The following is a 27114-nucleotide window of genomic DNA, read 5'->3' on the forward strand; positions in this document are numbered from 1 at the left end:
CTGTGTCTGGGTCAATGCTGAAGCCTAGGGAAGCTCCGTCTCGGTGCATGAGCCCATACTTCACCTCTCCGTTGACGCCGAGGTCTGCATCATAGGCTTCTACCTGTAGCACATACGTGCCTGGAGGCTGATTCTCCAGAACCCAGGTGCTGTCACTGTAGTAAGTGCACTAAAAATACACCCAAACATCCAACTCCATATATTACACAGAGCCACATGAATTGCTGCACAGTGTCAATATTTTTTCCAGCATATGTGAGAACTCAGAAGAAAATCATTCTGTTACTTATACTCACAAAGAAATCAAACTCTAAGGGAGAGGAAGGAGAAAAGGAGAATGAAGACTTTACACTTTAATTATGAGGAAAGCTGGCTGCGTGTTCACTTACAGATTCACTCTGCCCTGCAAACACAGTTCCTTCAGCCTGCCGGCAATCACCAATAGCCAAGAGGAGTCTATAACCCCAGTTATGGATGGGAAAAGAATATCTGCAGAAAGACATCTTACCTCTCTGAAGACAGGCTTGTTGTTATTAATGTCGTTAACTCCTACAATAACCTCAGCAAAACTGCTGAGAGGGGTGGGTCCCCCAGAAGCATTGTCATCTATCGCAGTGATGTTGAGCGTGTATTGTGGCCCTTTCAGGTTGGGCGGTGGGTTTCTGCGGAGCTTAATGATACCTAAATTTGGAAGCATAAAGTGTCATTTTATTTTACTGTGTAAACAAATAAACAAAAAAATCAAGTGAGCACCACATTTCTCTGCCACTGTATTGTTGGTTCAGTTTGTATTTTGCTTGCAAAGCATAGGAATCAGTCATCTTAGACCGCACAGTCCTTGGACAAGGATCCCAAGTTTTGGTTGATATTTGGAGAAAGGCCATCATATTAAAGAGCTAATTCTCATTGTTAAAAAGCATCCCCATCTGCAGATTATATAAATATGGTTCTTTCTTATGATTTTTGACACATGGGTGAAGCAGAGTCAATATAGATTAGACAGTAAATAACTGTGTTCTCTTTCCTTACCTTTCTGACTATCCAGTTCAAAGTTGCCCTCCTCATTGCCTCCTGTAATTAGATATAGCAGCCCATCTCCATCAGGGTCCTCTGCCCGAACAGTAGCCACTAGGGTGCTGGGACCAGCATCTTCTGAAAGGAAGGTTCTGTACCTGATGCACATAAGGGAGCAATGGCAGCACATTCAGTATCAGAATAACCATCACCATGTTAACCATCAGCCAAGGATTTTAAATTCATTATGAATGTAATTTTTTTAAAGCTTTGGGCATGCAATAATGGAATATTTAATCAGTTTAAGACGAGACTTTGATCATCTTTGTTTGGCATAGGGTATGTATTTTAGGATTGTAATCCTGCATTTTTGGTATACGTAATTTCCAAGGATATTTTGGAAGATATCAATATGCACCATACTACATTGCACTGCAAACCAGGATCACTTGTCTCCTAGAGATGAGAAAAAGGACTAGTATCTGTCATGCAGTGTTTCTTATGTCCCTATATGCTAATGGAAAGCATCAGATACTACAGAGATGAATGTAAAACAGTATTTCATTTTGTAAATAAATGTATGTACGTTTTGTATTTAAAACATGTCCATACTTTAAATTGGTGCAAAAAATAGAAATCGTATTCATTCAGGAAAGGAAAGAAGGCATTTTAAACAAGCAGGACCTCATGAAATTAGCTTATAATACAATCTGCTGATGATAAAATTAAGTTTTAATGTTTGTTAACTACCATCTTTATCTGTCATATATTTATACATGGACAATCACTTTAAGACCTAGAAGTCAACACAGTCAAAATCATTCCCCATAGAGTTAGGTCTTTTAATCATTCTGTACTCTCTCTATAAATATAAAGTCAATATGCTGGTATCACAACTGGTGTATTTTTTTGATATAATCTAGAAATGAAAGGCCAACTTCTAAAGCCTTTCTTCAGACAAATTACCCCTCGATTTCACTGGTACTTATAGTTGCACAAAACAACAAGCTACCATTTAGCCAAGCGTTATTAAGGTTACACATATGAACAGCATCTGTGAAAACCAAGGCAGGCATTCAAGGTGGCTTACACGGGCTGGGAGAAGACAGGAGCCTCATCATTCACGTTGGCCATTCGAATCCGCACAGATGCTGTCCCTGTCCGAGGGGGATGTCCTTTATCGACAGCTATCACCACAAACTCATACATATGGTTTGCTCTCTCAAAGTTCAGCCTCTGGTTAGAATTGATGACCCCGTGACGCGTGATGGAAAAATCAGTGCTCTGGATGAAGTAAGTGATCTCAGAGTTGGAGCCAGAGTCACAGTCTGTTGCAAGCACTATTAGAGAACACATTTAACAGAACGGTCATGCTGCAGAAGAGGTTTGGTTATGCTATTTCCTACCAAGTCAACTTCAGATACTTTTTTTTTTTTTGAGAACAGACGTCACCTAAATCTGTTTTATCCATAAAAGCCTTATTTTTGTGGTAAGAGTCTGGGAACTCATCAGGAGGCTGGGAGTAAAAAAGCAAAACAACTCTTCCCTTCCTCCAACCCAGCCTGAGTGATCACAGCAAGGCAGGCTTGCAAGAGAGCGGTGATCCCAATACTATACAACATATTGTACATGCTCTGTACAAATAGCAGTCAACACTGGTAATTACCGCACAATCAATATGCATGTTGGTAGAACATTATCAGTCATAAACCTTGTCCTCACTCTCTCCAGGGAAGCCGTTCAAATTTAATTAGCTCCCAGCTACGTTACAGCTAAAGTACTTTTTAATTACCTGGTGCTTCAAGGTACAAAAAGTGATTAAACATTCCTCCCCAGCAAGTGTTTATTCAGTATGTTGGGTGTCCCATCTGCTCACAAGCAGCAGATCAGCAGAACAAAGAGCTAGAGCTCACAACATAGTATCAAGAGTGATTTTTAAGAGCAGGAGCTCAGCTCTTTAATTACCCTGCCATTTTTCTAGCCAAACAATGAGGCTTGCACTCATACCCATGCTGGTATTAAACAAACTCCTTGTTCTACTAGGAGGATACAGGCGCAGCCATTGCGGTAGCACACAACCTTTTGGAAGTGGAACAGTGATGGCAGTGCATGGACACCCTGGCAGACAGCTACAGCATCATCCAAAAATGAGATGAAAAAACAAGGACCCATCACTATCAGACTATTAACTCAAAGGGGTTAATTCTCCTCAAAGGGGAAGAGAAAGATTTCCAAAAGTGCACTGAAATGCTGTGCTCCTTAGTTGCAAAAAACTCAACTACCTCTGCCTGGGGAAAGTTACTCATCTCGGTTTAAAGGACATTTAGGGTGGTTGTAACATTTTGTTTAACATCTCTCAAAATCCTGTGAATAAATGTTTGGGTGTGTTACACACTACAGAAGCAAGGGCTTCAGAGTTACTCTCTTGCTGTACTGACAACCTAAATATATTAAAAACCCAAGAAAGATTGAAATGAAAGTGACTTAAAACTTAAATTTAGTGGTCAAATACTGTTTTTGAAAGCTATGCAGAAAGTGAAAACATATTTTATTTTAAAAGTTCTGATTTAATCTGCAGAGTCATTACCAAGGTATTGTAACCATTCACAAAAATACATTTTATGTGCTTAACAATTACACTTTTTTTTCCCCAGATGTTTCTGGCAAATAGGGAACATAACACTTACTTGTACATGACAAAGACATGCCTTACTTCCCAAAAGCAACTGGGAATTCTATTCCCCTTCCATTTCATTCCATTGTGCAAACTGATCTGCATTGCAAAGGTATTTCAAGGATCATATAGCAACCACAAACAGGTCAGTGCTAGCTCTACCCATGCTCTAAGCTAGCTTAGTGCAAGCTAACTCCAGCTCAAAGCCTAGTATGTTAGCACAAAGTTGCCAGCTACAAGTCTAAGCCTTGCTCTGCTGGCGTACCAGCAGCTGGTACGCTAACCACTGCTGAGAGCATCCCTCCATGCGTTTCAGATCATAGCTTGTTTGCATCCAGACATCTTAAAGCACACGCAGTGAGCATAAATCTGCCCATAATGACTAAGTAGACAGACTGCCTCAGCTAGTGTAGCATCAGCACTACAAACATGGTACAAGCCAGACTTTGAGTGTGTTAAAATTAAAATGGTTGATGACTAAAACCTACATTTACATCATCCACAGTTTTAACAAATGGCATATATCACACCATCTTTTTCACTGCCATCGATAGCAACGCAGTCAGCCACAGAACAGCAAAAGCTGTCTTGAGTTTGCATTTATTTTTGTTTGTGGTAGATTCTGAGGTTGCAACATCCCACCCTTCAGGGAACTATAGCCAGGGTAAGAGCTGCTTTTTTTTTTCTTTCCCCTGAGATGATACTTGCTTTGGCAGTCAGAGTTAGTGGCACAGCACTGATCCAGCACAGGGTACAGACTGCACATACGGCTTCCTTGCAGCCACTACCAACGCTGCTCAGCCCTTCAACACCAAGTGAGTGTCCACCCACCTGTTTTCACTGACTGTCGCTATGCTTCCACATCGCGTTTTCTTTTCTAAGAAGGCTCTTTCTCTTGAAATGTACCCCGTATGGCAAGACAACCAAACGGCATGCAATTGCACAACTTTGCCATTCTGCCGTTGTGCTTGCTTTGGACACAGGCCATACGCCTTTTCCCCAAAACTGCGTGACTTTTGATCAGCTTTACAAGTCTCCCAGAGAGAAGAGCATACATCTCTTTAAGGAAAATCAAATGCTTAGGAATTTTAGGCATTGATCATTCTGATCAACTTATTTCTTCCCAAGAGCCATTAAACCAAAAAATGAGCTACAGCAAGCTCTGAACTCTCTTGGTAAGTGTTTAGAGAAAGCAGTCCCTGCAGCCCTCTTATCAGCATGTGGCTATGCAAGGGAAGCTAAGCTTCTTATCATCACTGCAACCTGCAGGCGTTCAGCTTCAAATTCAGGAAATTCACATTGTTGTCTTCAAAAGACACATCTTAGACACGTAAATTTTTTCTAGGTCTTGCCTTGGCACTTACCCACTTCTCACACGGTTCATAAACCCCCTGAGGTCTCAGCCTGTGTTCCTGTTACTACCCCAGTACCTGCCCCTACTTTCAGTTTGAATACTGACAGTGAGACTGTAAGCGTTCTCCCAGTTTTAGGCAGAATCTGTGGCGTGTATCACATCACGACAGACTACGTCAGATCTCGAGACATCTTTGAAGGCATTTAACTGACACCAGTAAAATAGGTTGGAGAATGGACTTTTGTTCCTTGTCTGTTGGACTCCGAAGACTGAGACAAGAGGTGCAGCATCATCCATGTTCACTCCTTATTTGTGCAACCACAGTATTTCAAGAGTGACCTTGAAGTTTTGGTTAGAACTCGGGGCTTAAAATTATTTCCAACAGCTCTAATCTTTCAACAGGATACTATCCTAGTCTCTAAAAATGTTGTCTGTGCGCTCAGGGTTAATGTGCAAGTGATATGTGGCCATGCTAAACACAACAAACTTGGAATGATGACCGGTAAGCCACAACCATAAATATAAAAGTTCACAGGCTTTCCAAAGGTTTCTCCTTTAACACTTTGTACGTCAATTATACGGCATTAATACTTATTTGATAAAACTATCAGCCCATTTAAAAAACTCTTTTTTTTTTTCTTAACACATTAAGAAGAGAAAAACTAGTTGCAGCTGCTTCCAGGACACAAAAAGATGACCAAGCTGAGTTAAAAGACAGCCACAAGATTTCAAGGAAACAAGCTATGGCAATCCACTAAGTCACTGCCTGTCAGCTGCCTTAACTGCTCTTGGGGTACCACAGGATCCCTCGTTGGGCACAGTTGTGTGACACAGCACAGTGGTCCTCACCTGAAGACACAACTCTACTTCCAGGATACCTAAAGCCACCTACAGCTCTCCAGGAAGGCTATCATCCACACCTTATAAAGACAGTGCTTGCTGTGGAAGAGACAGCGCTTCCTCACGGTACGAACGTGAACGTGTAACACAAATTAGCAGGTTCGTGGCAAGGCTGAAACAAAAGGTACCAGGATGGTCCTCACCTTGCAGTAGAGATGTGCCGAAAGGAATGGTTTCAGGAATGTTGTCTCTGCTGTAAATGGAGTGCTGGAACTCGGGAGAACAGTCATTTTCGTCGGTGATATGGACCATGACCTGAGACAAAAAGACAGGCTGAGAGGAGATTTTAGTTTCTACACTTAGGAAAATGGGCACCTCATTCTGGACACTGCCTGGGCAGTCATTGCTTTTGCTGCTGTCCCATCCTTATGTCCCTGATGCTAAACTTTTTCTCACACCACTCCTGTAACACATAGAAGTATTACTTCCGCCACTTCCAAGCAGAAGGGAGGCAAAGCCAAAGAGAAATAACGAGAGGTATTTCACAGAGCCTAGATCTGAGCCCAGATCAGAGCCCAGCCTTCTGCCTGCACCATAAGGCCTCCTCCCTCCCAAGCATCTTCATGAGTTTTCCAGGCTATCCCTGTCTGTAACTGGTCCCGCTAACAAGGTAACGAAGATTGCAGAGACAGTGGGTAGGAAGCGAAGTGATCCACGTACCTCAGTCACACTGCTAAGAGTGCTCTCAACTTCCGTGGCTTTCAGTAAGAGGTGATAGAGGTGGTGCTCACTCTCGTAGTCCACAGGGTGGGTCAGGCTGAGCTCCCCGCTCTCCTGCCTCACCCTGAAGAGCCCGCTGGGGTTCGTCAGCAGAGTGTACAAAAGAGGCTGGCTCTGGAAAGAAACAGCCTCAACAACTGCTACTCTGTAAAGAATGAGAGAATAACCCTTTGCTTCAAAACAACAACAACAAAAGCTGTCTCCTGAGCACCTAGAAGAGGAAGATGAGGATGACAAAAGGTGAAGTGTTCACTCTGTCAAGGCTGGGCTCAGCTTTGTATTCAGACTGGAAATCCCCATGCTACAGGGAGCCCGCCTACCCTCTCTTCTCTCACCAAACTGATCCCCTGACATAGAAGGGCTGGGATAACAACCCATTTCAACCCCCTACTAACATGAAAACATATTTTTCTTCCCTTTTGTACCCTTCCAAATACTTGACAGCAGTTACTGGTTTAGCTTCAGTTACAGAGATAACTGAGCTACTATACTTTTGACTTTCTTTGAAGCTGCATATTCAGAAAAGGAACTGGTTCAGACATGGATGGGAAGCCCACGAAGCACAGGGCCTTTCCAGACCCTGCTGTCCACCTTGGCAGGACATGAAATGAATGTCTGCCTCCCTGCCGTGACTTATGCTTTGAAGCTCCATCTCTCTCAGCAGTCTCTGGCGAGCGTGACAATATACTTTAAGCCCATCTTGGTGAAAGGTCCAGGGAAGGAGACAAATTTCCCTCCTCCTCCTCATTTAGTGTCTTTTAAGGAGTAAGTGGCACATCTCCACTAGTTTTTCCTACTTCATCAGCTTATTTTGAAGTTTGCTAATACTTAAAGGCCCTATGGCACTGCTCCACCTGCTACTTGGTGCCTTAAAAGCCGGTGCTGCTCTGAAGCCGCTGAACAGTGACAATAAAACCAGAGCCAGCTCGGCAGCATCTCCCCACTGTGGCTTGGCTTAGCTACTCAACGGCAGCCCCTTGGAGACTTAGCTGTATCTGTTTGTGCTTCACACAGGCGTTGTTATCTCAAGAGTCTGGCAATGACTTGCCTTTCTAAAAAATTAAATACAAGTCAAATGGGATACAAACAACTCAAATTCTGGTTAATTAAAAGACAATATTTTTCAAGCACTCATTTATACCTCAAGTGCTCCAGGAGATACACAGCCAGGAGTTTGGCTGTTTTAATTCACAATGCAATGGAAGAAGACCCTAAGAGCATTAAAAAAATAATTTCAGCAGAATTCCAGCATCCCAGACTACACCGTGTGCCACACTGGAGACTCTCAAACACCAGAAAAGGCATCATTTCTCTTAGAAAACACAACGCTATTTTTAAAGAGTAATAGGCAAACACATATGCATAGCCCTGAGAAGCAACAACACAAAAAAATCACTTTATTGTGCTCTGTGAAGTTCCTCTCAGGCTGCAGGGAGAGAGCTCACCTAACAAAGTACAACTCACTTTTCTCCTGCTGGAGTATTTTCAGGGACAAACACACTGTAAGACATGTTAGTGAACTGCGGAGGTCGGGAGCCCACCAGGATGGAAACGGAGGCGTAGGGGCTTTTGTTGCCGTACTCATCGGTGGCTTCCACAGTAACCATGTACTCCTTGTTCCATGTCAAAGGCAAGCCAGTCGTCATGATAATGCCAGTATCCTTATCTACTCGGAATCGTTCTTCACCACCTATCAATATATGCACAAAGCTGGTCTGAAAAATGCCCCACAGCAAGAACATGTGCATCTTCACTATTTTAAGGTAAGCTATCCTCAAATCATCTGCCTATGTCCTTGCATGCACTTCTTTTTCCCTCTCCAGTTGTGCACCTTATCTTTCACTCACACCATACTCTGTTGGCTGGTGCAGTGTAAAAGAGACGAGAACAGGCGAGAAATGGAGCCTTAGGCTAACGGTAAGGCTGTAACTGATTTCAAAATAGAAGTAAAGCAAAGAAAGTGGCAGCAAGAAAGATTCCCATCCACATAACTGTTTTACTTAAAGCACCTCCAGCTTCTACTTGCTGTACCTGCTGTATCTTTAAGGATTTCCCAAGGGAAAAATCTATCAATGAAATGATAAAATAGGAAATTGTTACAAAAAATCTGCAACTTAACAGAATTTTACCATTTTTTTCAGAATAGACCTACCTGCAATGAGTGTGTAAGTTATTCCAGCACTGGTGTTTTCATTGGTACTGTAATACGCGACAAGCTGGTAGATGAGAGTGCCTTTTCGGGCGTCTGGATCGACACGTGCCAGGTAGGGGTACGGGTACATGCCCCAGGACAGAAGTTCCTCTTCTGGGGCAAGGAGTGTCACGTGGCAGAGGTACCAGTCGTTATCTGCAAAAGATGCACAGATTTCTAGACAGCTTGTTCACAAACTTTTGTCAAGAATGTTTCAGATCTTATCCATTAGTATCTGTAAACAAACTGAATTGCCCATCACGTTCATCCTATCACATGCACAAAAAATTCAGTACAGATACGGACTTTGGCAGCCCGATGTGCATTAAGTGCAGTTAACAACTAATTAAAAATACTTTCAATAATAGCTTTTAATCAGTTAGATATGCAAATTAAATACTATGTCAGTTACACCACTTGCCATGGCACAGTTTTAAGTGCGTACTTACCCAGACTTGGGGGAAATGTGGCCTTTTTATTTTCAACACATTCAGCATAAATGTTGCCAGTTTTACCAAACCAGGTTTAGGGCTTATTAAAATATTTCTCTTAAAAATCAGCGGAAGTGGTAAGCAATCAAAACTCCCTAAAATTCTTCCTGCTCCATCACTAATTCATTTAGTTTTCTCAAACCACTGGATATTCAAGGAAAGGCAGACGTGCCTTCCCCTTCTGCCCCCAGCATCCCATCTGGTTGCATCTTAGGTGAGTGCAACACCAGCTTTGAAATGGAACCTCCCCAAGGCGAAGCCTTGGGCTTTGCTTCTACAGGGAGAGGCAAGTGAAGGGGCAGGTAGCCAGCACCTGCAGGGAGAGAGCAAGCCCTGTGTACTGGCAGGGGAAGCACAGCACAAATTGCTCTCTACTGGGCATGGAGGATCTGGGGTTGGGAGCAAACACCTCTACCTGAATCCCTGGAGAAAAATGGAACATACGTTGCCTGCACCTGTATCATTTTGTGGCTAAGAAGTGAACTCCGATACCTAATACAATGGGCGCAGACGATTGCATCTGCCCAACCTTGGACTGTCAGACTTGGGAGCAGCCTAGAAGGACCCACACCATGGAATGTCTGGCCTAGATCCCCTCTGATCTCTGACCGGTAGCACAGTCTGAGGGCGTTCAGGTAGCAGGGTTGACTGTCAGTGGGACAACTCCTGGGATCATCCCAGATCTGCTCCCAGGGTGGCTGTGCCACCGCTAGTGCCAGTCCAAGAAAAGGGGTGAACCCCTGACGTGCAGAAGGGCTGTCCATAGAGAAGAAAGAGAAGGAACCTTCTACTGCAAAGAACCCATAGAGATTTAATCACAGTATTTTTACCTCTTGGGAGACCTAAATTCAAACCTTTTGAACTCACAGCAACTTGCTAACAGATGCTAAAGGTACACATGAGCTTCTTGAAGAAGTTTTCGTAAGCACATTTGTGTTCCAGAGGTGGCCTTGAGATTTGACTTCAAATCAAAATGAATATGTTATTGAATATATAAAATAAGTTCAAATAAAAAAAAAAGAAACTAAATGTAGAAAGGGGGGGAAGTAGAAAAGTATGTATGTAACACATACGTACTAAAGTATGAGAAATGCATGTTGTCTGCCTGATAAAATATGATCGCATACTTGAACAAACAGCACTGAGGTTGCAGGTCTGTTAAGGGCTACACCACTATCAAAAGAAACACCCACCCGGGTGTATGTAGGAAACCCTTGATCTCTGCCTTCAGGAAGGCCACATTTCACATAGGATGGAAGAGGACAGCAGCACATGGACAAAAGCAGCACCAAAGGCAAGAAGTAAGCTAGAGATTCCAAACAAATTTTAACTGTAGACCTCAGGGATCCAATACTAAATAAAAGACTACCCACAGTTAGAGACATCCGCTGACATGCAAGACCTGTATTTACAAGCAGCCTTACCCCACAGTAAAAATACGTGCTGGACAAATTTACCAGAGGTAATCCTTCCCAGGAGGGAAAAGACTTCATTGAAGTTTTGTGGGTTTTTTAAAGTATTTAAAACAATTTAAGACATAGTTTCTTTAACTAGAGGAAATTCTTAGATTACAAGGTTTCTGGTTTTCTAATATACCAACATTGCATACATGGGAACATTTTTTAAACACACTCCTCTGAGAATTTTTTTCTCTGTATTGCTTGCACAACCCTCAGCACAAGCACACAAGACACAACCCTCAGCATGAGCTAGCGGCTCACAAGAGCAGCTGTAGCAGTCAGTATTTTATCCATAGCCAAGAGGGAGGGCTGAGAAACACACGTCTTAGTTAACCCAGCTATAGACAGTGTCATTTTGCTAGGACCAAGTAACAGAATGAAAACTTGTAGGCATGCAGCATTAAAAAATATTCTTGTTCATTCATTGGTCTAATTCAGGCAGTTCTAATTTCTGCAGGGATGAATATCTAGTTGAGCATTTTTCCCATTCAGTGAAACCTAGAGAATGATTTCAAACAATGATAATTATACGGTTTATTCCTTAATATTGTCCCATGTAGGTGATCCAAGTGTTAAATATCAATCAATAACGAAGTCCTAATCCTGCTGTAAGAATTGTAAAAACCACCACCATGTCAAAAGGTCAGCCCTAAACCAGAGCTTTATGCTTTAAAAAAGACAGACAAGGGAATACATTTCACAGACTTCAGGACATCATGTCGGGGAAATATTCGTGTTGTTCAAATTAATGATAATTTTCTGGACTTTTACAAAAACTTCACCTCCCCCATCTCTGAAATGTGTATTTAAATAGACTCGTAGAACCATAGAATCGTTTAGGTTGGAAAAGACCTTTAAGATCATCAAGTCCAACCATTAACCTAGCACTGCCAAGTCCACCACTAAACCATGTCCCTAAGCACCACATCTACACGTCTTTTAAATACCTCCAGGGACAGTGACTCCACCACTTCCCTGGGCAGCCTGGTCCAATGCTTGACAACCCTTTCGGTGAAGACATTTTTCCTAATACCCAATCTAAACCTCTCCTGGCACAACTTGAGGCCATTTCCTCTTGTCCTATTGCTTGTTACTTGGGAGAAGAGACCAACACCCACCTCACTACAACCTCCTTTCAGGTAGTTGTAGAGAGCAAGAAGGTCTCCCCTCAGCCTCCTTTTCCCCAGGCTAAACAACCCCAGTTCCCTCAGCCACTCCTCACAAGACTTGTGCTCTGGACCCTTCACCAGCTTCGTTGCCCTTCTCTGGACACGCTCCAGCACCTCAATGTCTCTCTTGTAGTGGAGGGCCCAAACCTGAACACAGTATTTGAGGTGCGGCCTCACCAGTGCTGAGTACGGGGGCACGATCACTTCCCTAGTCCTGCTGGCCACGCTATTTCTGATGCAAGCCAGGATGCCATTGGCCTTCTTGGCCACCTGGGCACACTGCTGGCTCATATTCAGCCCTCACTGAACCTTGGTAGAATTGTGACACCAGCAAAGCCTCAGATCACAGAATCACAGGACGGCTGAGGTTGGCAGGGACCTCTGGAGGTCATCTGGTCCAACTGCCCTGCTCGAGCAGGCCTACCTAGAGCTGGTTGCTCAGGACCGTGTCCACATGGCTTTTGAATATCTCCAAGGAGAGAGACTCCACAACCTCTCTGGGTAACCTGTTCCAGTGGACTAAAGTTCTGGGGACCGGATTTCAAGAAAGATGTGGACCAGCTGGCGAGTGTCCAGAGAAGAGCAAAGAACACAACCAGAAACCATGGCCTGTCAAGACAGGTGGAAAGACCTGGAGATTTTCAGGAGACTGCAAGGGACATGCTAACAGTGCTGTAAGATGCCAAAGGACTGATGTATGATGTCAGTCAGCTGTTCCCTGCCCCAGGAAACAAAAAGTAACAAACTCTCATTCCCAAGGAAAAGATTTGTGTTAGATGTTGGGGGGCGGGGAGGGGAAGGGGAATCTCCCAGCAATTTTTGAATTATAAGGATAATGGAGCACTTGATAGCAGCTGGAGAGGTGAGAGATCATCCATCAAGGAGATCTTTAAGACCTGACTAGACAAATATCTGCCAGCCATCACTTTGTTATAGCAAAGCCTGCCTCTAGGCAGGGGCACAGTACCAGCAAAACTGTTAAATCCTTTCCATCACACTTTAATCCCCCTGCCCTTCAGCTTTTGCATCTCATTGATTTCTGAAGCTTACATGTTCACATGTCACTCATTCCCCAGCAGCCTGAGGGAATTTCTCACATAAACATTCTTTGGACCTTATGTTTTTCTTTGCTGTTCGCTTAAAGGTAAGAAGTGAGGGAAGGAGTGAACGCCACTCTAGAAACAGCCACATGAAAGGAAAAACACAGGATGAGGCCAAAGCTGCAGGGCTGTGGTACAGCAGTAGGTGGTAATACACTTCAGATATCAGGTGGAATGTCTTTCTGCAGCTGAGACCTGGCTCACTCCTTCAGCCCCTCAGCATTTATTTCTGCTTTTAAGGCTTGAAGGAGCAGAGCAGTTCTCTCTGTGCAAGTAAACAAAACTTAAACTGAAGCAACCTGCAAGCACGCTGACAAAACAGCCCGGGTTATCTGCGTACAGACATCAGAGCTCTAATTCTGACAGGGAGTGAATGGAAGTAGTGAGGTGGCTGTCGGTCTCTTTTCCCAAATAACAAGTGACAAGATGAGAGGAAATGGCCTCAAGTTGTGCCAGGGGAGGTTTAGATTGGGTATTAGGAAACATGTCTTCACCAAAAGGGTTGTCAAGCATTGGACCAGGCTGCCCAGGGAAGTGGTGGAGTCACCGTTCCTGGAGGTATTTAAAAGACGTGTAGATGTGGTGCTTAGGGACATGGTTTAGTGGTGGACTTGGCAGTGTTAGGTTAACAGTTGGACTTGATGATCTTAAAGGTCTTTTCCAGCCTAAATGATTCTATGGTTCTGTGAAGAAAAGGTTGTTATAAGGGTCAGGTCTAAGTTGGAGCAAGTCCTAAACTCTAAAAAAAGCAGTGTTGAACATGCACTGGAGACTAACCGGAGGCCAGTCAAACAGCACTATCCTGCCTTATCATTCAGAAAAAGCTGTTCAGAAGCAGCACTTTGAGCCTTTGCTACTCAGGAATACGAACATTTCTGTTCTGGTAGCTGTCTCCTCTTTGCATGGACACCAGGCATGAGAAAGTCAAGGATTTTAAGGTGTTACAGGCACATAGCAATCAAATACTATGGAAAATTATTGCATTGACTTGAAACAAGTCAGTGAAACAAAAACAGTCTTGATAAAGTACGGGGTTTTTTTCCAGCAATGCATTGGTTTTTCAACTGTCATAACTGCAAAGGCATTAACAGATCAAGCCTCTGAAATCAATAGTGTTTTATTTTGTTCCACTGACACAACCGCAGCAGCCTATTAAATCAAAATGCAACATCACCCAGTGATGTTACGGCTCACCCATTTTGTCAATATGAATCATCCACTGAAAGGAAGGAAATAATCAGGAAACCAGGCTCTACAGCCTGTGAAACAAGACTACCAACAGGATAAAACACCTGGCCTCTGCACCACACATTTGAAAAAGAGTCTTTGTATGATCAGTCTAGAAGAGAATATTAACGGGTTGGTTTTGCTTGAGGTACCAGTATATCCCCAAGGCTTCAGCTCTACCCTTTGTTTACATATAAGAAAGGCATGTCAGGGATGGCATGAAAGGGATGTCAACCAACCACCAGCCAAGAGGAACCTAAGTAAAAGGATTAGGATGTAGCAAGTGCAAGGATGGGGGAACTCACCGCATGGCCATCCATGCAATGAAGAGCTGCTAACTTTCGTCTTTGAGGGCTAAACATGCTTCAGCAGATCAGAGCAGATATACCTGCGTCATCCTTGGACAAGAGCAGGAAAGCAAAGAAAGAACTGGAAAAGGATTTTAAACTGCAAGTGGCTATTCTTGCAAGCTTGTATCAATTCCGTGTTCCTTTAATCATTTATTTTCCTCCCTTAACGGAAGGAGGAAATGTGATAGAAGTAATTTTCTTTTCCCAAGATGAGGATTAGAGCTGCGCTGACTGATGTGGGTTTAACAGGGCTAATTTGGGAAGCTAAGAAGTAAAAAATGTGCATTAAAAATGGTAGTTTATCTTTTGCTTATATCCCCTCTGGCAAAATGAATCATTTGAATGTAAAAGCGACAGCATGGTATGTGAAGATGTTTCTGAAGTACCCAGCTTGAAATAGGACATCAAGGCGGGATGCCTACACAGCCCCTCATTGTGCTGTCAGGCCACACTGTTACCCCTCAGCGGCAGGGCAAGACAACAGGAGCTTTGGCTTGCTATTGAACCCTCACCAGGAAATCCACACCTGAGAAATGGTTACTATCACAGCTAAGAAACCCTTGTCACCTTCAGGACTGAAACACAAAATTAGTTTCAAATGACATGTATTTCCTCAAACTAAAAAGAATGTAATTTCGAGAAAACACCTGATGCACTGAATAAGTTCATAAACTTTTACCTCAAATATCATACAAAATTATATTTGAGATAGAAAATATATATATATACATATAAATATAACTTGTCCTAGAAGTCCTATAAATGCTTGTGCTACAAATTTGCAATTTTCCTTATTAGAATAATTTTTTTAAAATGGAATCGGATATACTGAAGACTATAAAAAGATCAGTGTGTTTCAGTAGAAGCAAAAAGAAAAAAAAAAGGACTCATTTATTTAGGCTTAAGTTGCCTTCAGGCTCCAGAGCCCCCTGCAGCCAGGGCAGGTATGGAGGCAGCAGGGCAAAATGCTTCGCAGGCAGCAGCTTGCACAAAACACGACGGCAGGCAGCAGCCATCCCAATGAACACCGCCGACGTGATGTGCTCCCACGTTAACATGGCACTTCGGTGTGAAGATGGGGGAACTATCACTTATTTCTGAGATCTACAGCAGAGACCAGGCTCTCTGCTTGCCACAAGAAATGTTCTTCTTTTCCTTTTATGTTTAATGTTGCAGTCACCAGGGGTTACAATGTGCAGCTCACGCTCCAGTCTCCCAAACATACGACAGGTCTGAGGAGCCTCAGGAAAGATCAAAGGAAGGAAAACAAAGGGGATTTGTGCAGGAAGACAAGAGAAAACACAAGACTAATCGGAAACTGTAATCCTTAGAGTCTAAGGATACTACACTTCACACCCCTCCCCAACACAGAGTGACTTAAAGATAAGCCACTGACAATGCTGAATACTTCCCTTCCCTTAGCTAGCAGTGCCATCCTCTTGATGAAGCTCCGGCGAAGAGGACAGGGAGACAAGGCCTCCTGCTCTCCTGGGGGAGCGGAGAAGAAGCCCTGGCTGTCATCGCTGACATCTGTGCAAGCCACCAGGGCTAGAACTGGGGTCAAGCCCCCAGTGCAGTTACTTAAACCCCAGGCATGATGGCTGAAGCGCTGAGAAGCAGCTTTTATGCCCCTCGAAACCTCTAGACAACCAATTCCCCCTACTGTCATGTAATACTGGTGTGATATTAGATGAAAATATCTCCTTGTTTTGGTTGTTTTTTCTTGGGGTTTTGGTTTTGTTTTGTTTTTTTCTTTCTGTTCACTTCTCTCACTCAGATTTTGTAAGACAGCTTCGCATAAACCACCTCGCAAATCATAAATGCCAGTTCATCAGCCTTTTTCATAACTAGATGGTGCTGGTTTTGGCTGGGATAGAGTTAATTTTCTTCATAGTAGCTAGTATGGGGCTATGTTTTGGATTTGTGCTGGAAACAGCGTTGATAATACAGGGATGCCCTATTGTTGCGAGACACACTGGTGCCCCAGTTCCTAACCATTATCCTTCACTAACAACAGGTATTTTTAAAATTCAAGCTGCTTTTGAGCATTCCAGTCTTTATTTTGTAGTTATGGTCAGTCACATACCCCAGTACTACCTGAGGATCAGACAAGATTGTGTCACCGTGTTAAGTATCTCATAAACTAACTCTAAAACATCCCTGTCCTCAGAGCACCTGCCATCCAGTCCTCATCCACTACGCAGTATCCTACAAACACTGAAGTACTGAATCTGAAAAAAAATTAAAATACATATGGACACGCTTCATGAAAACTCTTCCATGTGTATTTTTGTGCCTTTCAGAAATTTCCCCAAAACGAGGAATAGTCTACTTAAGAGTATTTAAACTTCCAAGAAAATGCCTTAAAGCAGTAACGAATCTTTAACCAGAGTTCATCATCACTTTCAGAAATGCCTTTTAGTCTAAAGAAGTGATATTTACACAGTCATGCTGTCTGCTGTGCCCTCTCTCTCCTGCCCAAGTGGCTTTTGAATCTGGTGGCCAGTTTGTTCCTACAAGCTTTATGAAAGTCAGCAGCTGGCCAGAAGATGGGGATCCCAAATAAGGGTGCCCACTGAGGGAAAGGAAAAGGGAAAGCAGCTTTTGCTTGGTCTCGACGAGCAGACTGCTCAGCCATGCCTACAATGCTCAAGCATCTGCCCCAGCTACCGCACATGCTGCCATCCCTCCTGGGAGAAGCGTTGGGGCGAGGAGGAGCTCTCACAGCGGGGAGAGCCTTCATGGCACAGGTCACCCCCCTAGAACTAAAGCCTTAATATTCTGAATTTCTTTTCTCCAACCCCCTTAAGAAAAGTTGTACAGGGCAGTTTTAGTACAGCTAGTCTGCTGTCATGAAAATGACGGGTCAGCTCCACCCCAAACGCTGATGAGAGATTCCTGAGGGTGAAGTTTCTGTTAATTAACAGATTCGGTTTCTCAAAAATACTCCTAAGGTTTGGATACAATGCTCAGGGGTATCACATCCCCTTATAACACACTAGCGTACCAACTGGACTCTGTTGGACTAAGTAGAGAGGGCCATGTCTTGAAGGCAGGGTAATATCCTCACCATCCCAGTTACAGAAATAGGTCTCTCTACTCCCTTGAAAGCCCACAAACCACTACATTAGCTTGTGAATGAACAGTCCACAGCCACAGAACAGCTGGGCAATGTGACTGTACCAACTGCCTCATCTAAAGCTATGTCAGTGGGTTTCCATTTTCCCTCCTTGGTTAACCACAGCCAGCAAGCTTGACAGACCAGCCTGCAAAGATCACTTTGCGTTATTTTCATGACATATTTCTTAGTATACACCAGCACTTGGACATGTTTTCTACTCACACACCACCTCTCCAAGTTTAGGAGGCAAGGTCTTGCTTACCTCAGTACTACCTGTAGACTTACCCAGTGGGACCATCAGAGCTAAAAGGCAATTGCAGGTGCTACTGCACACACGGGCAGCAAAGACAAATCTTCGGCCAATTTTTCACTTTTTGTGGGAATGCAAAGCTACAGCAGGTACCTCCGTCACACTGGATATCTCAGACACCTACGGCATTTGTTGGGCAGCAAAGACTTCTCCACCAGCAGATGTCCGTACATCACAGGAAAGCTTCAGGCAGATGCAGGAGCAGGACTGCAAAATCCATCATATCTTTTCTGCTACCACATCATCCTGCCCTAGCCTTTAAAGCTTGACTGTGGTGTCATCCTCCTTTTTTGTTTGTGTCCAGAGGAAGGCTCTGAAGCACTGTCAGACCTGTGATTACAGATGTAGCATCTTTGCCTCCACCCCTAAATCTACTGTATCTGCCAACAGCTGTCCATTATCACCCAACCATGAGGATCAGGAACCCTTCACAGCACCGCAGAGCAGGTGGGAAGTACAATTATTTACAGGATCTCAAAAGCTTCCAGATGACAGGAATCTTCATAAAACAAGCTTTTTACTACAGCTTGCCATGTTAACAGCCTACTAATCACCATTAAAAGATGTTATTAAATACTATACAGTCCATAATTATTTGCAGGCACGTCAGTTGGTGAGGAAGTCAGACCATGCTGACGTAGTAAGAATAGCTGAGGAGTCAGCAGCACAGAGGACATTTGGGGAAATTTTTAATCTTTTTGTTTAAAGAAGGAAAGTGCTGTAAGAGACAGCTGCAATCTTGGCATTTAAAAGTTGCTTCTCTTTGCAGATCATTCAGCTTTTACTGTTGATAGGAAGGAGAAGCATGTTCTTTGGTTTTGTTTCCATCCCTCACAACTTCATCTTCCACCCTCTGATCAATATTTCACAAAGCAAGTGAAAAGATACAGACAAAATAGACATTTGTGTGGTACAGCACACTCCAAGACTGTACCTATGTCACTGAAGTGAAATTACTGCAAGGTCTCGTCTGCCAACAAAAAAGAGGCTCAAAACGTATAGTCATAAATTCTAGGAAGATTCCTAAACATTTTTAATACAGGCAGCATCATTAAAGAAACCCAACATCCTTTGAGAGGCCTATACTGGACAAGCTCCCAATCGCTGCCTCTGCCTTCCCGTTGTCCCACACAACACAGCACCTACTCTTCCTCATTAAAGTGGCACTTACTAAGTTTAAAGTAGTTCGTGTGGGGCATAAAAGATCCTCTTCCTGAGAGGCAGAATCCGATGGCTGCAGTGGTTAGGAATCACCTCGCTTCCAGTCCCAGTCTCTCTGCAGAAAAGCTACAGGCATTTGTTCTTGTGTCAGCATTGTCCTTTAACATAAGTAAGTCTCTTTCTGAGGTTTGTTCAAATGGTTTTAAAATAAAAAGATGCTTGCTGAGGCTTTATGCAATAAGAGCTGTTCCTGTGACCACACTTTGTGTGTACTAACTTCTTTCCAAACACTTAAAAAGTTATTGTCGCCAGCAAAATACCAGTATTTTTTTTGAGCAGCAATAGCGTGTTTTATTTAAAGAGATACCAAAACAGTTGTAGCAGTATTTCTTGTTAACACCATTGGATGCAACTGTAAGAGATGCACCTCAAACCCAGCAGCACGTGCACCTTTGGTCAAGGCGGACAGCAGCATTTAGAGGTGCATTTGGATTAACCAGAGCAGCAGCCTCCAAAGGAGCCGTGTGCCGGTTCCTGTGCTGCATCCTAAGAAATGAAAAGGTACAGTCGATAGCCTACCTTCTGGTTCTCCTTATATACTAAATTTCTAAACGGATCCTCTTCCCCTTCCACAGACATCCCTCGCCACTTTGCTACTTCTCTCTCACGAAGCAAATGTCTACTCCATATATATAGCATTCGTTTACTCGCTCAAAAGCTCAGCCAACCCATCTGATGTAAAGCAAGTGCATCCGTAGTCATATGCACAAACCGCTCCTTACTCTGCTGTCACCAAGCGCAGCTTTTAGGTCCTTCCGTCAGCAACGCGCAAGACAGGGAAAAGCGTATAGTTACAGGGCAGGCGCAGAACCCCAAGTCCTTTCCATCAGCCCACTTCCTAAGGCCAAGCTTTTAAAGGCTTTTCGTCAACTTTCTGCTTACCTTTCTCTCAAATTTTGGACAGTTTCCACTAGCATGCCAACCTCTCTTGCTCAGGCTAAAACTCCAGTACTGTCACGATACCACTAGTCAGACTGCTTTAGCAAGGAAACACTAAGGCCTGCACTGAAACGCCTGCTGAGAAGCCACCAGCGCTCTCCAGCAAGGACTGCTTTCAAAGCCCATCGGAGACGCACGAACGGGAGCGAGTTCAATTCCACTTCAGAGTCGTATTCCCAAACAAGGCGGCTACATGCACGTCTGCCTAGGGTTGCTTAGATGAACAAACTGCTTGTGCAAACATGGTATGCGTGAATTTTGGGCCTCCCATGTGTAACGCAGGTGTGAAAAGGCAGCCAGCCCTGCCTGTACACAAAAATTAAACCCTGCCGTGCACCGCACAGTGCTCTTTGAGCGTGAGACAACATGGAGAGCACGCAGGGATATTTCTGGCATGGTGCAGCTTTGATCTGGGTCTAAAACAGATTTTTAAATGCTTTCCTGCTGTTGTAATGTAATGAAAACTCAGAAATATGAAATAATAGGCTGTATAAAGGATTTAAGATATTAACATTAAGAATAAAGGGCTGAATATTCTATTTTGAAGGTCTCCTATTGCTTTTATCTTTAACTTGTTATGGTAAAGGCTTTCTCATCATTTAAATAGCTTCTTAGGTACCTTACTAAGAACACTTGTAACATAAACTTTACACTTACCTCTTCAGTTTTTAAGCTTTTTGTTGGTTTCTCAGCTATCAACTTTATCAGACATTCTTACCACTTATTTATTGCCTCTGGGTCATTATATATTTTTACATCAATTTTTTTTACAGTAAGATTCTTCCAAAGATACATGCAGGCAGGGTAACACAATAACCTTCATCCTGGAGCTTGCTGTTTTGTCTAATGATCCCTGGCCATTAAAATGGTTTCACGGTTTAAGTGAAGCAAGCTTTTTCTCTGTCGGCACCTGAATGTGAAGGCATAGCAATGGTATCCACAGATGGTTTTAATCAGTCTGATACCAGGAGGGGAAAAAAAAAAAAGCAGCATATAGTATGACCTCCAAACATGATTCCCAGGTCAGATTTCTGTTTCTGGAGTCAGGTTTATTTTGTTCTAAAAATGTCAGGGGGTACCGGGAAGCAATGGGCCATTTCTGGCTCGATAAAAAAAACAACCCTAAGCTGTATCTTGATTTGAAATCATAGCCAGGAACATATACGGATTACTTGTTAGTTTTTACAGAAGCTGTATTATGTGGATTGAAAGGCTTTCCTTTCCCAATAGGCATCCTGGTGGAAGTTTTTTAAGAAGGTGCAAGGGGACTCAAACCACGTAATGTTTCCATGTGCAGTCTAGGCTGTATTTTCAGGAATTTTAAGATCTGACAGATGCCTTTTTAAAATGTAGTTAGCTTCCAGTGAGACATAAGGGTTCAATAGTGCTCATATCCTACCATAAGACACTATACTCGAGGAACGGCATTATGCTACAGCCTCCTCAGTCAGATTTAAGATCTATCTCCTTGGAATTCAGTTACAGTAGTAAATAGTTGTTATCCCACCTGAATGAGAACAGGGGACCAGAGATCCATCTCAGTTCCAAAACATGGAAATACTGAACAGCCTTACCACTGTTTTATTCATTTCAGTCATAAACTAACTCCTGGTGTTTACCTCACTTCAATGTCTTGAGGCATCCCAGATTTAAAGGGTTGCTAGCCTCAAGCTTACTCTTCAGAGCACTGCAGACATGCTGGAGGGGGAAGAGATTTGTCTTGCTGGACTTCTGAGTCTCCCTTGTTGTTAAAGAAAAATAACCTTTATAGATTATGGAGGGACATCTTACCACAGGTGTTTTCAGTTTGATAGCATGTGGGCTGTATCTGCGGTATCGGTGTGTGCAGGAGCGTGGAAATCACCCAGTGGATCTCCCTATTCCAAGCCAATGCAGTGTGTGCTCTATAAGCCCTTCGTGGTAGGCTCTTAAGATTAAAAAAACAAAACAGAGCTGAAAGTCTGCTAGAGTCAAAGCACAGGGTAAGAAATTGTGTTCCTTCATTTTTTGAAACATGATAGACAAAGTCCTAAACATAAAGCTTCTACACAGGGTGTACCAGTACATACCCCCAGCTACAGAAAGGATGGCCATCGGTGGAGAAAGAGGAAACAGTTGTGTAGCTGCACATGTCCCACCCTGTGTAAGTCAGTAACAAGCACGAGAACCTATGCAGGTGCTTGCTGGTGTGGACAGCTGGTGTGTCCTGGTTTCAGCTGGGATAGAGTTAATTTTCTTCCCAGTAGCTGGTATAGTGCTGTGGTTTGGATTTAGTATGAGAATAATGTTGATAACACACCGATGTTTTAGTTGTGGCTAAGTAGTGCTTACACCAGTCCAGGACTTTTCAGCTTCTCATGCTCTACTGACTGAGAAGGCTGGACATGTACAAGAAGCTGGGAGGGGGCACAGCCAGGACAGCTGACCCCAACTGGCCAAAGGGCTATTCCATACCATATGGCGTCATGCTCAGTATAGAAACTAGGGGAAAGCTGGCCAGGGGGCCACTGCTCAGGGACTGGCTGGGCATCGCTCAGCAGGCGGTGAGCAACTGCATTGTGCATCACTGATTTTGTATATTCTTTTATCATTATTATTATTATTTCCCCTTCCTTTTCTGTCCTACTAAACTGTCTTTACCACAACCCATGAATCTTACTTTTTTTTTCCCACCGATTCTCTCCCCCATCCCACTGCAGGGAGGAGTGAGCGAATGGCTGTGTGGTGTTTAGCTGCCTGCCGGGTTAAACCACGACAGCAGGTATGCACGAACAGAGGCAGACTTGGAAGGGAAAGGGAGCTACAGCCCTTTCAACCCTTCCCCACCACCCCCAGCCTTTCCATGCTCAGGCTACGCGCTGTTCCTCTGCCTTCTGATGGCGCAGTCAGTGTTGCCAGGACGTTAAATGTCCCAGAAGAAAATGTGGATGAGGAAAGGGCGGGTTAGTAGCCTGTGTAAGGCTTTGTGTAAGTCTTGTCTGAACTCCAGGTCCCAATCCCACAACTACGCTCATGCAGAGCCCAGAACAGCAAGGCTTTGAGAGATGGAGGCAACCTGCCAGATTCCTAAAGAAGATGCTAACTGCTTTGTGTAGGTAAATAAGACAATTCACCAAAGTTGTGCAAACCTCTCTGCGATGCACAGTCCACGTACCAAGTGTATATTCAATGGGAGAACTGTATTTTCACGGTGCCAGCTACGGTGTCCCCAGAGAACAGACGGCAGCCCCATACACATCACTGCTATGAGTACAACTGAGCAACAGGTAGGATTCAGAAAGTTATCGTACTCTACGCTCAGTTTATTTCAGTATTTCAACCATGTACATGAATACCTTGTCTTCCTAGGACTACAGTTGCAAGAAACAATGCTCTAAGTTACTATCTGACCTCCTTTTTTTATTTTTTTTTTTAAGTGACAAAAAAGCTTTGCTCTTCTTGAAAAAAACAAAACTGCAAGACACACGCTTCACTGGAGAAGCAGCACCTGTGAAACACCTTAGTCCGTTCACGACTTTTACATAAGAGATGGCAATTAATAAGGGTCCAATAGTTTTGTTTTTCAGTTAATGAGAGGATAAAAAGCTTGGCACATGTTCCATAATATTGATTACTATGTGACCTGCTGTTAATTATATTTAGTAAAAGGCATGAGGAGAAATGAGGAGCAAACCAAAGTTAATTCTGTTTGGCTTTAGACAGTTCACCAGGTTTCTTCAGATAAAAAATGAATGCTCAAAGCCTCCCAGTGTTTCATCATCTTCCTGTAAAATAACCAGCCAGAAAAAGATCCCAAGTTTGTTACTGTACAAAGTTATGACTTGGTTTTGATTTTAAAAGTGGCTTAAAGGAGTATCTAAATGACCTTGTCCCACTTGATCATCGAATTCCTTTGTCCCTGAGGCTCATCTCTTGTCAATACATTATCAGTGCATAGACAGTGGTGAAAACATGTTGTACAGCACCAGATTGGAGAGGACAACATGATTAATTGTTTGTACAACACTGCTCACAACGTTGTTTGCTTTCATTATAAATAAGCAAGACAGTCAAGCAACACGTCACCTTTCCAGCTCCATCTTTAGCTTGAATGAGAAGTTCTGCTTTCAATATCACGTGATTTGTTTAAAGTTGGTACCTAGAAATACTGTGCAGCAGTTTTATTATGTTAAATGTTTCTCACTTGCAAAACACAGCCCATTCCTGCAAGAATAAGTCTCTCAGGCAGCTCTGGGATTCTTAGACTGCACACGGTGCAGGATGGGAAAGGAGATCACAGCCCCCAGCGCGTTCCAACACTTTTGTTTTGCTCCCAGCTCCATGTTTCGCATTTCCTAAGCATTAGGCTGTAAAAACCACTTACAGAAAACTGTAAATATTCCCCCTGCGATAAAGTTGTAAACATCTAAGAAACAAAAAACCCCATCAAAATACAAGCAAATGATAACCAGTAACGTTACCAGAGACCTGAGCTACAAACACACTATCAAACTTACTCTGAATAAGATGGAAAGGATGGCTTTAGTAACCATAACGTACCTCAAGCTTAACATGGTTTAAGAAGTTTAACAAGTCTAGCCATTCTCTTTGCTGTTATTAGGAGAAGCACATGCAGTACACAACTGTTGACGCATCGAGGATTTACACAGTGGTATAATGATATCTCCACTTTGTTCTCTACACCGACTCCTACGATTCCAGATTCTGGAGGGTTTTTTTTTGTTTTCGCTTGTCCTAAGCCCACTGACGTGTGTTGCGCAACAGCTTCCCTCCCTTCCCACGCACTGCTCTGCCATTGCTGTAGCTGACGTCCAGCATCACTTCAGCGGGGTTCAGCGAACAGTCGCAGAGGATCTCCAAGCGCAGCGGGCTGCAGCTGTAGGTCTGTAAGCACGCACCCCCAGCGCAACGCCACCTCTCCCCTCCCGGCTCACGGAGGACGGCAGTGAACTGAAGAGGTTCTCCAGTTGCCCTATGATTCTATGACCTCCCCCGCTATAAGACAAGCTGTCTGCTGTGGCGTGCCCCCTTTTTTAACAAGCTTCGACTGCTTGTTAACCCGTGAGCGGACCCCTCTGGTCCCTCAAAAGGAACCTGCTGTGACAGGAATTCCTTACGAGACAACATGACCAGAACACCATCACCCAGGTTGTCGTCTGTTCCTTCAAAGACCGGAGGCGAGAGCTGTGCAGGCGCTGCCAGAGAGGAGCATCCCCGCATCACCACACCCAGCCTGGGGGCAGCTCCCACAGCCGCCCGCGGCTCCCCACACCCCACGGAGGGCGGCAGCAGCGCGGCCGCATCTCCTCGAGCGAGAAGTGCCCGGCACGGCCGTGCCCGCTCCGCGTCCCCCCTCCCGCGGGGCGACCCTCCATCCCCCCCCGGCCATTCCGCGGCCCACCCGGGGCAGCGCCGCGGGGGGACGCGCCCCATCCCCGCCGCCCGGCCCGGCCCGGCCCCTACCTCGTCCGCCGCCGCGGTGCACCTTGACCAGCACCTCCGCCCGGCCGCCGGCTCGCAGCTCCCGCCGGAGGTAGAGCCGCCCCGACGCCCTGTCGACCCCCACGGGGGTGGCGCCGGGAGACGCCAGCTCGAACCAGCCGCCCGCCGCCCGGTCGCGGCTCCGCGGGACGGTGAAGACGGTGTCGCCCACCCGCGCCCCGGGCGGCAGGCGGGCCGTGTAGCGCCGGGCGCCGGGCCCCGGCGGCCGCTCGGGTGGCGGCAGCGAGCGCGCCCGCCGCCGCCTCCCGCCGCCGGCCGCCGCCTCCGCCCGCCGGGCGCGCACGGCCAGGCGCAGGCACCGCGCGGGGCTGCGCAGCGGCCGCGGCCGGCCGTGGTCGTGAGCCGCGACGCAGAGGCGGAGCCGGCGCAGCCCCAGCAGCGAGCCCACGGTCAGCACCTGCCCGCTGCGCGGCACCACGAAGAGCAGGCGGCTGCCGGCGCCCGGCGGCCAGGGCCGGTAGGTGAGACGCGCGTTGGCGCCCTCGTCGCCGTCCGAGGCGCGGAGCCGGGCCACCTCCGTGCCCAGGGGGGCCAGCTCGTCCACCTGCAGCGGCCGCGCCGGCGGCAGGCGCGGCCGGTGGTCGTTGCGGTCCAGGACGCGGACCCGCAGCAGCGCCTCCCGGGGGGACCGCCCCGCCCGCCGCCGCCGCAGCCGGAGCCCGTACTCGGGCTGCGCCTCCCGGTCCAGGCGCTCGGCCGTGCGGAGCAGCAGCAGCTCCCGCCCGCCGCCCGGCCGCTGGAGGGAGAAGCGGGAGGCGCCGTCGCCCTCCAGCGCCCACTCCCCGGCCGGCTCCCCGGGGCCCAGCAGCCTCCGCAGCGGCACCCGCAAGCCCCGCACCCGCGTCCCGGCCGGGCTGTTCTCGGGCACCTGCCCGGAGAAGCGGAGCAGGCGGGCAGCGCCGCCGCGCCCCAGCCCCGCCGCCCCGCAGAGCTGCTGCAGCAGCAGCAGCAGCAGCAGGGCCGGGAGCCGCCCGCAGCCGCTCCGTCGCGCCCGGCCCATCCCGCCGAGGGGAGCGGAGCGGAGCGGAGCGGAGGACCCCCGGGAGCGGCACTGCGCCGCGCTCCCGCCGCGCACACCCACGCCACGTGGAGACCCGGCCCGCCCCCGCCGCCGCGGCCACTCAGAGCCGTGGGCGGGGACGGGGCGAGCCCGCCGCCCGTGGGTGGAGGCGGAGCCCCCTCCGTGTCAAAGCGTACAGCAATGCCCGGAGGATCCCCGGTGCCAGAGCTTGCTTCCCGGCTCCTCTGCCGCTTGCGTGTAACGCGTCTAGGAGCTCCCTCCTGCCCCGCCGCAAGAGGCGGACACAGAAGGAGCGGCAGCGCTTCCCGGCGCTGACTTCGGGGAAAACGGGCAACCCCCTGCCTTCCTGT

General features: G+C 45.8%; 1 protein-coding gene across 1 annotated transcript in view; it reads right to left on the reverse strand.

The window, feature by feature from the left end:
* LOC140647506 (neural-cadherin-like) overlaps nt 1–26781 on the reverse strand; it is a 59919-nt gene extending 33138 nt beyond the window's left edge. The window contains exons 1-9 of the mRNA XM_072852182.1: nt 25705–26781; nt 8815–9009; nt 8127–8352; nt 6603–6807; nt 6086–6197; nt 2105–2354; nt 1030–1172; nt 509–681; nt 1–169 (exon numbers count right to left, since the gene is read on the reverse strand). Of these exons, the coding sequence (XP_072708283.1) occupies nt 1–169; nt 509–681; nt 1030–1172; nt 2105–2354; nt 6086–6197; nt 6603–6807; nt 8127–8352; nt 8815–9009; nt 25705–26743 (2512 nt within the window). The 5' untranslated portion in view covers nt 26744–26781. The remainder of the gene's footprint in view (nt 170–508; nt 682–1029; nt 1173–2104; nt 2355–6085; nt 6198–6602; nt 6808–8126; nt 8353–8814; nt 9010–25704) is intronic.
* Between the last annotated feature and the right edge of the window lie 333 nt (nt 26782–27114).

Source organism: Ciconia boyciana, chromosome 2 (assembly GCF_034638445.1).
Source record: "Ciconia boyciana chromosome 2, ASM3463844v1, whole genome shotgun sequence".
NCBI lineage: Eukaryota > Metazoa > Chordata > Aves > Ciconiiformes > Ciconiidae > Ciconia > Ciconia boyciana.